Here is a 15,993-nt window from a genome sequence, read left to right as displayed (position 1 = left end):
TGGTGATGTGCCCAAAAAATCCCAATATAGGTGTCTGGAATATGTCAAGGCAGTCATGAAAAGTCTGTGTTTTCCTTTGCAAAATACTTTTGGGGACTTTTGTGAGATCTAATGGTTGTTCACAGAACTAATGCAAAATACCTGACTTAGAGCCATGTAACAACTCCCCTCTAAATATGTTTATGCTCAACTGAGCTCAGCTTCCTTTTTTTTATTTGTGGCTTAAAGTAAATGCCCTGAGCACATTTTGCACTCAGATTAATAACCACTTTATCATCACAAGCCTTCCTGGGGCTGCCCATTTAGGGTTTTTGTTTTGGTTTGGTTTTGTTTCTTTCATAAAAGAGGGTCAGCATGGTTCTCTCTAGCATTTGAAAAGAGGGAAGTACATGAATGATCTGTCCCCTTTATTCAGATCATTCATTTCACATTTGGAAGCCGGCCTTATTTTCAGTAATCAGGCCGGTACGTAGAAGCTGGCTGCTGTAAGTTGGGGATTTTTCTGGTTTTGGTTGTTTTGTTCAGTTTGTGATTCCAGGCAGGTTGAGGGGAGCTGGGGTTTGCTTGCAGTCACTGCTCAGGACTGCCATCAGAAGGAGATCTCCGGCAGCGCTCGCGCCGTTTCCATATCACAAACTGGGAGTGCAACCCACGGCGCTGGGCTCGGTGTGAGGCTCCTGAGATGAGTGTGTGCAGAGACCTGGGTTAGCTGCCTCTCACCACTGCAGGGGGCTCCCAGCTGCTGGATAACCTCTCCTTCTCTCCTGCCTTCACTGCTAACTCTGCTGGGGCCAAGTCAAGCTGCCCAACTTCTCAACGGGTAAATCTTGTTCCTTTCTTACCGCGTCATCTGAAATGCGTATGCAGAGCCCGTCTGCAAGATGCTGGGGTTTATTAAGGTGTGGGGATTGATGAATTGGAGGTTGGTAATTGAGAAAACCTACTTTCAAGCAGTCTGAGCTACAGAACTTGTTACCTCATATGTCCCTGTGCCAGGTGCCACAGTGCCAGTCCTCGGCAGGAGGTGCAGAGGGCCGTCTTCTGGCTTTGCACAAGTGGACAGTGTTTTGCTGATGTCAGTAGTTGAGCTGTACAAGATATTTTGTAAAGGAAAAAGGCTTGATGCTATCTCAAATAACTGTGATTTTTAAATTCTTACTAAACACAGATTTCTGCTTTTTCTGTTATTTTCCTGTAAATACTGTTGGGTTTTTCTCCACTGATTTAACTCTGCCGTGCTTGGAGCGCTTTCTTTTTGATGTGTCTGGACAGAGACTTTAAGATAAGGAAGAGTCCTTTAGCAAACGTTTGGGTCTTTGGACAAATTCCCTGGGGGAGAATTCTAGCAGGCTCAAAATGTAATGTAATGCTAGGGAGTCTACAATCCACACAGGAGTCTCACTGATCTGGCTTGATAATTTTGGGAGAAGTGCTGGAAATGTCCCGAGTATGAATGAAAGGTGTTTCAAACCCCAGGCCTCATCACTTGGGATCCTGGGTCTGGTGCAAGGGTTTCCTTGGATAGAGACAGCTGAGGTGTGCCCCTGCCTGCTGGGGTTTGGGAGAGGCTGGGAAGTGCTGTGAGACTCTGGGGAACCCAGCTGCCGCTCAGAAGGCTCTGTGCCAGGTTCCCAGGGCAGGGAATTCCACCTGACGGCTTTGGGCCAAACTGGTCCCACGAGCCTTCATCTTCCTGGGGAAAGAGGGTGAGGGTGTGTTCTGCTGCTCAGCAGGATGTGGCTAATCTGAGCTGTATTTCTTTAGTTGCCACCGCCTCTCCTTCGTGCTCCCAAATACAGCATGGGGGAGGCTGCTGGTGCATTCCTCTAATGATGCCTTGGTCTCTTCTCTGCTGCTGAGGGTTCTTAGTGTCACTCTGCAGAAAAGAATTGCTTAACCCTCAATCCCTCTACCCCAGGTTGAGGGAATTGTTAATACTTCAGTGCTGTTCCATAATCTTAGAGAGAAAATGTGAAGCGTAGAAAGACAACTTGCCAAGTTCAGAGTCGGGAAGAGATTCCAGAACTCTCTTCCTCTCTGATCTCGGTATCCTCACAGTGCTTTTCCATGGCTTCCTGGGAAGGTTAACTGCCTCTTGGTTTGCCTGCTCTGACCATAAGAAGCCTGGGGCTTTGGTAGGGTTTGGAAGCTGATGATGCTGAGGTAGGGTTGAGGTTGAACCTTTCACTATGGAATTCTGTGGCAACCTTCAGGGAAAGCCCTGTGCGTGTAGATGCGAACAGGACCTCAGCACAGCCAGGACTGCACGTGCGGCTTGACTCATTGCACAGGCAAGTGCAAAGCCTCACTTTCTTGAGGAGGAACTGGGAATGCTTTAGGCTAACTACAGCAGAACCATGGTGGTATTTCTATGACTAGTTGTATGGATTAGGGTGAACAAGGTTCCTCTCAGAGCAATAGGTGCCTTAGGTATCTGGACAGAGAGAAGCTGGCAGGCACTGCATCAAGCAAGGCTCATTCAAGAGAGCTCTTGCAGTGCCTTGATATTGTGCTGATGCTGGGCATTGAGAGGTTGGGAAAGAGGAAATGGAGCCTGTTCATGTCCACATCATTGCTTGAAACTCAGTAATCATCAGCCCCTTTCCCGTGTAGCTGTGCATGTCTCTAATGTTAAAAAATAAAGCTCCTGGCCCTGTTTCCTGGAAGACAGGTCTTTAGTCCATAAGCTCCTGTCCCAGCCTTGCCTCCTTTGCTGGTTGTGTCAGAGCAAACCCAGGCAGGATGGCCTTTGCTTGCCTCACTCAGGCTCTTTGCCCTCAGCCCCATCCCCAGGGTAGCTCAGCAGTCAGGGAGCTACACACCAGTTTGTGGGTGGAGAACTGAGACACACGAGGGCACTTGGATTAGGGTGGCACAGAGGAGTCTATAACCAAGTTGGAAATCTAACTCTGTTGAGCTACAAAAGCTCTCATTCAGACCTTGAGCAAGTCTCTAGAACTGAAGTGTGGAAGCCTGTGTGGTTCCTGTACTTTCTGTCCTCTGTAAACTGAAATAGTTTCTGTCTTCTGACCTGGGTATTTTATCAGTCAGGATATGCTAGAGGCAGTGGAATAGCTTGCTGGTTGAATCATTTTGGAAGCCAATGCTATTAACGTTACAGAAGAACTGAATTTTCCCCACTGAAGTGTTGCTTAGCCCATGATTCTCAGATTCAAGCTGTCCTCACTGAAAATAGTTTTGAGAGTAAGAATCTTTATCATACTCAGTGTTGAGATCAGATTGGAAAGGGTGTAAATGACAACCAGAATGATCAGGAGATACGATCACATCCAAGTAACAAATGTGCTGGTTTATTCAGCAGGGCAAGATGAGGGAGATGTATAATCTTGTAGAGTTTAAAAATGGAGGAGAGAGAAATGTTGCTGCTGAAGGACTTGGTGATGAAAGAACAAGTGACAATAAATTGCTCATTAAAAAAACCCAAAATCTAACAGGCAAGGAACTAGGAGACATTTAAGCATGAGATCAAAGAAGCTTTAGACTTAGTCACTGAAAGTAGTCAGGGAAATCACGTAGAGAGGTTAGTTATGATTTTGAGAAATGATTTATAAGACAGTGGCAGTTAGCTTCTGTTGCCACAAACTTGATTTAGTAGCCCATAAGTTCCTCTTTTTACAGAAAAGTCTGGCAGAAAAGGCATATTTGCCAGAGTGTTACTGCCACTGTACTTCCCCAAGGGAGCTGTTCCAGTGCTTGGCTATCCTGCTTTTCTGGTAGAACTGTCCGTGGGGAACCACAACGAGCTGTGTTATATCTTGATCTACCGTGAGATCTGAAAAGATGTGAGCATTTGATTTCTCGGAAGGTGAAAGTAATTTCTCGTAATACGAGTACAGATCGTTATTGCTGCAGTTATTGGAATGAGTTTTCTCCCTGCCTGGCCTTCTTAGTGCTCTTCTTTAGATGTCTTGACTAACAAAGTCTTTTATCCTCCTCTGCTTGATGCAGAGCTTGGGCCAAATTTTTCCCTCCATCTTTTACCGGAGGGAATAAAGAGTGACCACATTGATGCCAGTGAAGCTCCCCTGGGTCTGCTGTCACACATGACAGCAGCACAATGGTGCCGTGCTGCTAAGTGGGAGTTGTGCTTGGGAGATATTTTTTCATGTTATTATAGAGACAGCGATGGAGTTCAGCTATAGTGCAGGGTCTCTTATAATCACACTCCTATTATGCTTTGTAAAAGGCTTTACAAGCTTTTATTTTGTAAGTGAGCACTGCAGCCAGAGAAGCGTTTCTGGCACTGAATCACGCGCATGGTTTGGGGGGTTTAGTGCAATGTCTGAGGTATCCCTGTGTTATACCGTTTCTCCCAAGGACATAGCCTAAAATCTAACCTCCCTGAGGAAACAAGCAGGGAGGGGTTCTCCTGTTTAATTTACTCACCCAAATCAACAGCCTCATCCCCAAGGCCTCCTCTGTAGTCTATGGAAAGGGAAAAGTCCCTCAAGAACACTGTTCAATACTCTGTGTTAGGCTGCAGCTGCATTGCCCACAGGAGGAACTTTTCTTTCCTGAGCATTTGTGACATGAGAAAACTGGCTTTGTACAACTTAGGACTTAAATCAGGTGTCAAGTACTGACTGTGAGGATTCCCTGCCCTCTGCCGAGTGCCTGGGAACGCATCTGGGAGATGAGGCTTTCTTTTAGGTGATGTCTGTGCAACACAGAGGTCTCCATACTGCCAAAACCATTCACATCCCTGTGCCATTTGCAAAGCTGTGTATATGGCTGATATAAAGGTGATCAAAGGCCCACAAACGTTTGGTTAACTTCTTCAGGTCTTGTGCCCTTATGAACACAGTGTAGGACTGGGCTTCAGCCCTGCTGGCTCCAATGTCAGCAGGGAATGCAGTGACCCTGGAAGGTTTACTTGGGTATTGGTACACAGTGCAACTCAGTATTGGTTTGGGGCTTGATATGTATACATGGAAAGTTGTTGAGAAATTTGAAGTAAAATTGCAGTGGGTGCTTTTGCTTTGTCTGTATCTTGCTTGAGTCATGTAAAGCTGACAGAAGCCCTAAAGGCTGATGCTTGTATAGTTTTCCTTGTGTGTTTTCCTTTTCACACCAGGCTTCGAGAAGGATATGCCTTTGGTGGGTGATGGAAGAGTTGAAGAGAGATGTACAAAGCAACTGCTATCTCCTGGCAGTCTCTGGCATTTGACTGCAGTCCTGCCTGTAGAAAGCTGGCCAGATATGTTAAAGGCATTGTAGAGTGTATTAGTTCAGCAAAGTTTAGCAAAAAAATCATTGTGTAAGAACTGACTTTTTTTTGCATCTGGGGAAAAATTAATTCTGTGCACTGTAGTTGTTCCTACTTGAATAATGACATGCAAAATTTGGATTCCACGCAGGTGTCAGTTAGAGTGAGCTCTTGAGAGAAGTTGTGTCAGTAAGAGCAGTGGCTTCGGTGTCTGTCACAAATGCACACATTGTGTTAGACTATGGAAGAAAGTTGGAAGTTTCCTTGCTGCATCTGTCTGACTGTCAGATTCTGCATGTCCAGCCTGTGGTGACCAAGCAGAGAATGCAAGCTGAGACTGAAAAACAGAATGAAAATGCTTAACTCCACCTCTTATCAGTGCAGCCTCCCCCAGATAAGCAGCTGTCATCTCTGCTCAGGGGTCTGGCCAGCACTTTCACACTTGTCCATTCCTATGGCCAGATCTGTTCCCTTTCCACTGGCAGCTGAGGGAAGGCTCTGGCTCTGGAGGTTTCAAGCCACCTTTGCAGCACACTGGGCTGATCCAGGAGCAGATGTGTATGACATGAGCTAGGCCTGGCTTAGACCTGCCTTTGGGAAGAGACACTAGGGCTTCTCTCCTCCTAGGGCAGTCCAGAGCCTCAATGACCTGCTCCTGCCACAGCCAGCTCCAGATGCTGGCACCAGCCTGTTTGGACCCTAATTCTGAGCAAAAAGTGGAGGCTCAAGGAACTGTAGCTAGCCAGAGGGCAGAATATTTGTTGTCATTCTCAGTTAAGGTCCTCTCATCTTTAGAATTTGAACATCTGATCAGACTACAAAACTGTGTCTGTAAAAGCAGAGCTCTTCTCTGAAAGAGACTGCAAGTGTTTCATGCTTGTCTCGCAGGGACTTGGTGGCAACTGTGCGTGGCTTGCACATAGAAACAAACTTTTTTTTCCCCTAACTGCCTCTCCTCCTGATGCAGCCTGAACTCAGAGACCCAAGTTGTAGTCTTTCCATCACCCTCTGATCAGAAAGTTTGATAGAAAAGCCAAGTGTGCAGCAGCACCTGTGAGCTGGGGCCCAACAGTGTGCACAAAGGGCTATCCAGGGAGTTGTCTTTGTAGGGCTGCTCATGCATGAACTGGAACTGAGGCCAGCTGCTGCCCTCCAGCATTATTTTGAACAAAAAAGTCACATTCTTCTATGTGGTGCAACTGTGTCTTTGCTTGGTACTGCCTTTATTGTGTCCGGTGGAGGGACCTGGAGACTCAGCAGTGCTTAAAGCCAGTGGGGTAAAGGGCTCTTTAAGCTTGCTGTTGTTATCTTTCAATTAACAGGTGGAAAAGAAGAAGTAAAACAGGTAGAATGAAGAGTTAAAAAAAAAAAATAATTCTCAGGTGATGGTTTTGCAGAGAAGGTAGAAATGCATGATTCATCTAGATACTCCTGCTTTCCTGAGCAATAAATGATGCTGCTTTCCTAACTGCTCTGTTCTCAGCTGTGTGTTTTCTGATAAGAACTACTGACAAAAGAGGATTCAGCCAGCACTGTTGGCCTCTGTCCAGCCAAGCTTAGCCTCCTTATCTCCTCCCATCTTCTTGAGCCCTCCCTTGTGTGTCAGAAGGAAAGGAAATCCAGGGTCTGGAGGTGCTGTAAGTGGGCTGGGTTCAGACCCTTGGCTAGGTTTTGACTCGCACGCAAGCAAAACTCCAGTGACCCCCACCTCTCCTGATGTGCCTGGGATTCAGGTTTCTGCTGAGGTTCTGATCAAGATCTCCCTTCCTCTTCCTGCTTTGGGGTGTGAGGGTATCAAGGCTTGCAGTCAGACCTCCACCTTCTCTGGCAGGTAAGCTAGAGGAGACACCTCAGGTAGAAGCAGGGAAGGTCACTGGTTTCCTATGTACTCTGAGCAGCTCGTGATCTGGGTTATTTCTTAGAGGAAACAGTTTGGATCAGAGCTCATTCCAGCCACAGCCAGCACTAAGCAGAGCTTGGGGCCAGGGAGGAGGCTGACAAGCCTGTTGATTCACATTCCCATCAGACAAGCTAGTGCTCAAGACCCAAACAAAATCCAGGTCTAGGGGCTTGTGTTGTCCTGTAGAAAACAGCCTCATGTAGGACGAAGGGCTGAGTGCACTGAATGGGGTCAGGCCATCTCTCCAGACAGTGCCTGTTCAATCAGTAACTAAGAGCAAACTCGTGAGGGGTGGCTCCAGAGCCAGACTTCTTAGATTTTGTACCCTGGGACTTGCTCTCTCAGGCATCCTCATGTAACGCTCGCTTAGCTGTAGATTTTGGTCTGAGGATTAGCTTTGGTATTTGACAGCATAGGAGCACCAAAGGAGGCTTTACCCTTGACTGGTGCATTTATAACTCACCACCACTTTATCTCCCACCTCCTTCCTCTTTGGGCAGAGGAAGCCTCCAAAGAGTGGAGTTCAGAGAGCTGCAGACATTGTTTTTTTTTGGTTCAGATTAAACAGGGAAAGGCAAATGCAAATACCAGCATAGTCCGTGCCTGGAGCAATCCACCTCCTTTGGCCAAAAGCCTCAGAAGGTTGAGGAATAGGCCAGGTAGAAGAATGGTTCTAGAATATTTATAGAGCACAGTTCTGCTCTGTATATGTCTGCTGGGTCCTGAACTCTTGCAGCTGATGAAAACCACAGCAAGCTGCCATGCCTGATTCTTTCTCATAATTTTAGCCTTGCAGGTAGAGGAGAATCCATAACAAGATAAAGCAAAAAAGAGGAGGCAAGTTTTCTTTCCCAGTCCAGAAAAAATAACCTGTTGGATTACAATCTGCAAACAGTGGAGAGTGCCATCATGAGCAACGAGGGGCCAGAGAATCCCATCGCATCTGCACTGACCGAGGGCCTGAAGAGGAAGAGGGGGAGACCAAAGAAGAAGCCACAGGTGAGGGAACTCCTCATCCCAAGAGGCTGCCTGAGGATGTCATGGCAGTAGTCTGATGGGATTTGCAGGCAGCCCTGGGAAAGCTGCTTGCTAACAAGGACAAGGGAAGAAGAGGTGTTCTGTGGTAGACGCCTATGGTAGATGTCATCCTGCTACCCAGGACAGCAGCAGGATCTGCAGCCTGGGAAATCTCAGCTCCTGGCCTCAGAGGCACCTCTGATGTGACAGGCAGTGACAGTTCAGCCAGGACACGTGTGAGAGAGGCTGACCAGGTCTCTGTTACAGCCTGGAGACTTTCACATGTTATCACCCTCTGTGTCTGCACCAGTAATTGGACAGAACAGGCAAGGCTCCTTGACCAGAGTTCTTGGAACTTCTCTTTTCCCCAGCCCAAAAGACAAAGAGGTAGGAGTATTGCTGATCATCTTCTAATGCACTTCACAGCTGGAAAAGCAGAAACAACCAGCTATTTAGGGGTCTGGGTGCTCTTAGTGGGGTAAGACAGTGCTACCAGAATGAGAGAACGTAAGTTGTGTCAGGGATCATCCTGTTTAAATGGTTTTCTCTTTTTATCCCAGGAGGATGGTGGAAACACAGCTATTATCCCACAGGATGGTGTGGAACCACAGCCAGTGAAGAAACCACGAGGAAGGCCAAAAGGAAGCAAGAAACTGACTGCTATAACTGGGGGAATGGTGAGAGGAAATGGTTTATACTCCTGTACAGGGGAGAGAAGCACTGCTGGAGAGACAAACAGGGATGTTTCTCTTACTTTAAAGATAATGAAAATCGACCCTAATTCAGCTCAACTTTAATTGCCTCTGTTGGACAAATCAGTTATTGTGGTTTTAGTCCTTACTCACCTCCCAGCCTTCCTGTGTTGCTACTGCCTGTTCAGCAGTTTCCTTTCAGTGTTTCTTCTCCACCACTGCCAAATAATCACAACCAGCGCAGGCAGGCAGGTGTTTCCTCCTCAACTGTCTTCTATCCCCAGCTTTTGCTTTTTCTGCTACTTGTGAGATGAGACCTTTATACAGACCTTGCCATGTTCAGTGGTTTAGTCATAATGTCCAGCAAATCTGAGAGCTGACAATATTTTTCCCCTTTTGTTCTCAATAAAGGCAGATCCTTCTGCTGAGAAAAGGCCAAGAGGGAGGCCCCGCAAGTGGGTGAGTATGGTGTTCAGTCCTTTCCCTCTTCTCCAGTCACAGATCCTGGGGAACTTTCAGCTGTGTTTGCCCTTCTCAGGCCCTGTGTCTGCCACAATGTTCTTTCAGCCTTGGTAGCCTGGAAATAGTTAGGGAAGCTCTGAGTGCCTTCCTGATGGCCTCCAAAAGAGCCTGGGGGAGATGCTGTACTTCAAGACATACCAGACTTCCACAGTATAGCACTTTCTCAGGCTATATAATGGTTATATATAATGGCAGACCAGAGATCTATCTTTTCTTACAGAGGTTGTCTTCCTAGGAGACTTGAAAGACTGAAGCAATTGCTTAGCATAACAGTTTGTCTCAAAAGAAGAAACTTAAAATTAAGCTAGAAGAGAAATTTTAATGAATGAAGAAAGTATTGAGTCCTGCCAGCAGGAGACTATTTTATGCAGCAAACAAAGGATTAGTAAGAATTAGTAGTTAAGAATAAAACATTTCAGGTGTAAAAACAAGACAAAAGTTTTTAATCAATAAGGATATTCAGTCCTGTAAACTATTAATGGTATGCTACCTGTCATTAGGAGTGATTAAAAAACCCCACAACAGCCACAAACTGTTATTTAGTGTGCATCACAAAAATTGCTGGATCCAAACCCAAGCTGTGCACTTGCTGCAGGAATCCATAGGTTTGTTGTACAGCTGTGGTGGCTCAGGAGTGCTCAAGAGGGAAAGGAACACTTCTGGTACAGCAGAACCAGATGGACAGAGCAGCCTGTGAGGAAGGACCATGCAGAAGGCTTGGAAAGAAATGTTCACCAGCAAGGAAGTGCCAGGAAAAAATCAAAAGTATTTTTGAATGTGACAATGACCTTGCCACGCAGGTATTTCCTGCATAGTGGGAAACTGCCCTTGTGCAGAACATCCCAGACAAGGGAGCTGTTCCATGAATCTGCTCCTTCTCTGTAATCCAGGTGAGAAGGTAACAGGCTAGCTCAGCACACTGCTCTTGCTCAAAGGCCATTGCTTTCCCTAAGCCCATTTATATTATGTTATTTGAATACATGGATTAGGGAGGCCTGTGTTACCAGTGCTTAAAGCAACCAGCTGTGCAAATTGGGATCCTCAAGCTCTATGGAAAGTCATCAGAGGCAGAAGTGGCCCTGTCTTACAGAACAAAACTTACCCAGTGAATTCTGCTGGTGTCATTTGTGGACTGACAAATCTCAAAGACAAGAAGGAGGAACTAAAGTTTTTAACATTTCAAAATGTGTCATTTTAACTTTGCTTACTGAAGTATTCTGATGTTTCAGTTCAGAATTAAACAGCTGAAGAATTTTTGGGGGAAGCAGAAGAAAAAGAACAATCATTTTGGTTTTAATTTTCAGTAGACAAAATGTTTAGCTGTTCAAGACGGGGGAATAACCTGAAATATAAAAAACATTTGTGATAATAAAAGAAATCTCCACAGCTGCATAATGGGCAGATTTTTTTAAAGTGCTGGGCTGTGTCCCACAAGGCTGGTAATGGGATGGTTTATCTTGGATTCTGACAGCTATTCAGAGTCTGGTGAATGTGTGTGGACACTGCATACCCTGGTGTGTGCTCTTGCCTGTGGTTGGATGTAGGAGTTTGTGGTAAACGGATGTGCTGTCAGGGCTGCACAGTCTTGTTTAAGTAATAATCCAGCTACTTTGCATATTTGCAATTTTGTCTTTCAATACCTAATTTTGCATGGGGGGGACTTGTTTATTTGTGATGTTTTTCTTTGTAGCCTCAAGCAGTGGTCCAAGAAGGAGAATCTGAGGGAGGAAATCCTCTGGAAAGCAGTGACTTGAATTTGAACTCGGCACCAGCCACACAAGGTTTGAAATTGGATAATTATAATTAGACGAGACTAAACAGTGGAGCCAGTTCTCTGGCAAACCATGCACAAGGCTCTAGCACTGGCTGCAATCTTTTTGGTAAATCCTATAAACAGAGGAGCATTTGGAAAGTTTTCCTTCCATCTAATTCAGTTGTGACTGCTTCAGCAGAAGTGGAGGTAGAAGAGAAGGGAAGAAAATCTCTGTCTGTCTTTCCAAGAAGTCACACATCTGAGGTTCTGGTCACTGGTAGAGATATAGCTCAGTGAAGTTGGCTGGCTGGTTTGTAAAAAGTAAAAATAGTTTATTGTTGGTGTCTTGCCTTGAAGACTTTATAATAAATAGAAGATCCCTTGGTATTTGGGGCATTTTATTACTCTGGATTAACTCCAGAATGCTTCCAGGATGGTCTTCCTCTCTCTTTCCTGGTTTGTAGTCTAAGGCAGAGCTTTCTGACAGTGGCTGGCATTGGCAGAGGTGCCTCAGCAGCACAGTGATGGCACTGGTCTGTTTCTGTAGAAGGCTCCAATTTATCTGAGCTTCTCTGAGATATGAGATGCCAGATAACTCTTACCACTGGTGTAGGAATGTACAGGTGCACCACCCAGAGCCCCAACCTCGCCTGAACCCTGCAAAAATACTAATCTGAGTCTATATCATTCAGGACTGAGGTGGATTCCAGGAAAACTTGTATGCATCCATGTCCTACCTTCAGTGGGCTTTGTAGGAAGCTCTTCATGAAATGTTTTCCCTGGAGAGGGAGAAAGGGGCCAAGAGCCCAGGGGAGGCAGATGTTGCCTGGTTTGCCATGTGGCAGCACAGCTGCTCCCTCCTGCCACTGGTGTGCAAAGCAACACTGGGCAGCCCAGCCCAGCCCTGGGTTCTTAGAAAGTCCCTGGAAAAGCCACATGATTAAATGCCAGAGGAGTTAACCTCAGTTGCTCAGTTCAGTTTCCTCTGGGGCTCCTGCTCCCGTATCGCTTCCTGCCACGGAGTTGTGCGCTGACATCAGCGGAGCCGCAGCTCACAGGGGATGAGCTCACCTCCGGCCCGGCTGCCGCCTCTGGTACAGTTAAACATCACCCCAAACCACAGCCAGTGCAGGTACTTTCTTCCTCCTTTCAGTTTGAGTGGGGCCCGGGGCAGTGATGGCAGGAATCCGTTTCCCTGCTGTTGCAGTGAGGCAGCAGCAGATGGGACGGGATCAGCGGATGCTGCGGTCGATGGGAGACGGCCGTGCAGAGCGCGATAGTGAGCCCCGAGCCCGGCGTGGAGAGGGGACCTCTGCTCTTGGGGAGCATCTGCACTTCTCTGAGAACAAAAAAAGGGCCAGGAAATCACTGGGGATATGTACAGTATGAAACCAGGCAATCCTCTGGAGAAGTTCTTAAGTTATTTGCTCAGGAGCTTGAGATGGAGTGGTAATCCTGGCTTAAAACTTCTGACTGGAAAGGGAAAGGGGAAGCATGCTGTTCTGACTTACTGGAAACTGTAGATCCTGGGGCTTGTTTGCAAGCACAGTGCAGCTGTAGCAGCTTGCAGACATGATTAACCCATTCTGTGGCTCTGGGTTTAACTGGGGTGTTACATGCCTGCAAGTTTTTGTGCTACTCATGCAGGAGGCTGCTGCTCTGAGACTTGTTAGGAGTATGTGATCTCATAATCATCTTCTGCTATAGACACAGCCAGAGCTTTGGTCATTAAGGGCTTTGGTGATTTGGGTTTCTTCCTTCCAGATGAGGATTTTTGAGGTGCTGCACCAGGGAGGGGATGGGAAGGGATGTCCAACCTGCAGGTTGTACACTGCACAGCTCTGAGTGGGAAAGAGATCTGCCCTGGGCTTTGTGTCTGCAGCATTCAGATGAATTACTGAAATAAACACTGCCTCTGTCTCTCAGTCTGTTATGGAGAAAATCAAGATACGTGCAGAGCTGAATTAGAAATATGCAAGATTTGCAAGCCTCCAGTGGGGCAGAGAGCTGCTTTAAAGCCAGCAGGTTTTTTTTCCATGGCCTTTTCCTGGGGATCTAGCTCTGGTTTTCCCAAGGCAGCCCCTGTTTATGGGGGACTCCAGGTTATCTAAGAGCAGGCAGGAGTTTGTTAATGGATCAGGCTCTGTTGTGTTGCTGCCTGTAGATTCTGTCAATCACAACTCCAGCATTCACATTTCTGTTTTTCTGAGTCAAGAAGTGTTTGGTTTTTTTTCTGTGTGTACCATTACTGAAGGATTGATTAATTTCATTTCATAGGCTCCTAAGCCACCGTGGCAGATGTGGTTTGTCTGAATAACTGTTCTTGGCTAATGGACTGTAGGTGTGAGGGGGAAAGAGGGTGCTTTATGGTCAGATTTCCAAGAGCCAGTGCAAAGTCCAGAAGCAGCCTTGGGATCTTGCTCCTTTTTGTCTATCTTGCCATCCCTGAATTCTTTCTCATACAAATCTTGTCTCGCTTTGTTTCCTCTGCTGCCTCAATGGTCACCTCAGGTCTCCTGAAAGCCAGGGTGGGGCACAGATCACAGCAAGCCTGTGTAGCCAGAAACATTCCCCACTCACCCCATTTCCAGACATTCTGCACATCTACTTCCCTGGTGTTTAATATTGGGTAGGGCACTTCGGGTACTTGGTGTCTCATGAGGATTTGAGGAAATATGGAATTGCTGTCAGCAGAGGTGGTTGATGAGTGTTTGCAGAGCAGAAACCAGACAATTTGACAGACTGTCACTTCTGGGCCCTCAGTAGCATCATGCTGAGCCCTGCTGCCAGGGCAGCCATTTGTGTCAGGAGCTCCATTTAGCCTGCAGCTGATACAAGAGCAATGGGAGTGTTGTTGAGGAATGGATCCTTGTCACCTCTCAGCCTTTTACTGGCTCTGTAAGGGGTGCTGGGCAGCAGGGCTCCTGGACCCAAAGCTCTAACCTTCTCTCCCCTGTGATCTTTCCTTTAGGCCTCACCAGTTCAAGGTCTGGCAAAACCACTGGTCTTAGGAGATGTCTGAGTAACATCTCTGCTGCAGCTCAGTAGAGTCCCACCTGCTCGTGTCTTGCTGAAGCCAGAGGACTGGAAAGCAAACAGGACTTCTAATGTTGTATTTGAGATTCATTTCTGATAATTTTAGCCAAGTTCTCTCCTGTTGCCTGTGGACCTGCTTACCCCAAACATCTAAACAAGGATTTAGAGGAAGAAATGGCAAATGCCTTGTTGGAGAGTTGCCTTTTACAGTTTGTAGTATATCCTTTGTGAGTCTAACAATTTCTCTTTAAAATACTTGTATAACCTGGTGCCTTGCCCTGACACAGAGAGCAGTATTTCAACAGAAGTTGACTCAGCAATTACAGATACAGGAAAGGAAATCTATTTACACAGCTAATGGCTGGGCTTGTCTGCTGTATCACCTCTGGCAGACTGATGGAGCAGTGCCACCAGTTAAGTTTTGCTGTGTTACCCATAGGGACTGCATCTGAAAGACAGTCTTTGAGTCCTTTATTAACTAGTTCAGAAAGAAAAGCCTTCATGGCATTTCCAGCTTGCCCCAGTAACTTGCATGCTTTAGGGGAAAGTTTGCACCCTGATTGATTCTGAAATGTTTATCTTAAACAAAAATTGTTATGTGATCAGCTCAGGGCCTTCTTCTCTATCTTCTGGCCTAGTGGCTCTCCCCCTGAGTTGGATAGCAGCTCTAAGTGCACAGTGCTCACAAGCTTAGTCACAGCCACTGGATTTGATCCCTTCAAAGGAGTGTTTGGAAGGAACCAGTTCTACAAAAGTTGCTTCCTTGCAGAGCCTCAGGATTACATTTAAATTATTTTAAATTCAGTCCCTAACATGCGTGTGTGAGGTCCTCTAGTGTCACAACTATGCAAATGAAAGCTGCTGATAGTTTAGTTTTGGGAGACAGCAATAGCCAGTTGGTTTGAGATTGTTGCTGGCTGCTCTCAGTTTCATACTGTTTGCAGGTTTTGTGCTTTTGGTGTCAGAGCTGAACTTGTTAAATTCTGAGGAATTGAGGGTATTTCCAATATCCAGTTGCAAATAGTGAAATCCCGGTGGTATTTTCCATCTCCTGGACGTTTTGCCTGCCTGTTAAAGGGACAAAGTGGGTATTTCAATTATCTCTGACAGGATGTAAAATTGGCTAGCTTTACAGTGTTAAATATTTAAACAGAACATAATTTGCTTTAAATTTATGGTGGTGCAGAGCAGAAAGCCATGAAATGGATGTATATATTGAACTCATTTATTATCTTTTCATCAGAGTTCTGTTCCCTTGGCACATATTTATTTAACACAAGAAAATGTATGCAGAATTAAGAAGGGCTGATTGGAGAGATATTGGGGGAAAAGTGGGTTTTTTTCCTTTTAGGTCATCTTGTTCAGTCCACCCAGTTTAGTACTGATGAGTCCTGATCCCATTAATTCTGCTTAGTAGTGATGAGATTCCCAGTCCTAATTCTGTGTGGTGTCTGATTTGCCCTAAGGGAACTCTCTTGTGTGTGGAGCTTGGTGGTCACAGCAGGAAACTGCATCACAGCTAATCTTTGTGCCTCCACTACCAAATAGCAGAGAAATCAGGGACTAAATGGATTAGATCACAGGGACTGACCTAAATCCTGTGCTATGGGATGAGCTGTGCTGCCAGACACGAGGCAGAGTTTGACCCCCAGCTGGTGCTGTGGGGATAATTCCAGGTGGGACGTGACACAAGTGAGTCTGTGCTGCTGATGGTTACATGAGAAGGGGAATTCTGTTGCTCTCCAGTGCACACACAGGTTCAGCTGCAGTTCATGTGTGCATTCAAAGGCCACTCCAGTAGCTGACCAAAATATTTTACCAACTTCTGTGCCTGATTTCCAGTTGA

General features: G+C 46.1%; 1 protein-coding gene across 1 annotated transcript; it reads left to right on the top strand.

The window, feature by feature from the left end:
- Window positions 1-725: 725 nt before the first annotated feature.
- On the top strand, window positions 726-14,572 carry LOC131582260 (high mobility group protein HMGI-C-like). The gene is made up of 6 exons (XM_058845218.1): window positions 726-820; window positions 7,916-8,126; window positions 8,705-8,821; window positions 9,248-9,295; window positions 11,049-11,139; window positions 14,083-14,572. The coding sequence occupies exons 2-6, from the start codon at window positions 8,037-8,039 to the stop codon at window positions 14,157-14,159; spliced, it is 423 nt and encodes a 140-aa protein (XP_058701201.1). The 5' UTR covers window positions 726-820; window positions 7,916-8,036; the 3' UTR covers window positions 14,160-14,572.
- The last annotated feature ends 1,421 nt before the right edge of the window (window positions 14,573-15,993 follow it).

Source organism: Poecile atricapillus, chromosome 9 (genome assembly GCF_030490865.1).
Source record: "Poecile atricapillus isolate bPoeAtr1 chromosome 9, bPoeAtr1.hap1, whole genome shotgun sequence".
Lineage (NCBI taxonomy): Eukaryota > Metazoa > Chordata > Aves > Passeriformes > Paridae > Poecile > Poecile atricapillus.
Note: the sequence above shows the minus strand (reverse complement) of the source record. Positions and strands in the feature narration are given on the sequence as shown.

Coding starts and splice junctions, on each gene's coding strand:
- LOC131582260 (XM_058845218.1), top strand. CDS start 8,037: ATGAGCAACGAGGGGCCAGAGAATCCCATCGCATCTGCACTGACCGAG. Junction 8,822..9,247: donor CTGCTATAACTGGGGGAATG/GTGAGAGGAAAT, acceptor TTCTCAATAAAG/GCAGATCCTTCTGCTGAGAA. Junction 11,140..14,082: donor CTCGGCACCAGCCACACAAG/GTTTGAAATTGG, acceptor TCTTTCCTTTAG/GCCTCACCAGTTCAAGGTCT.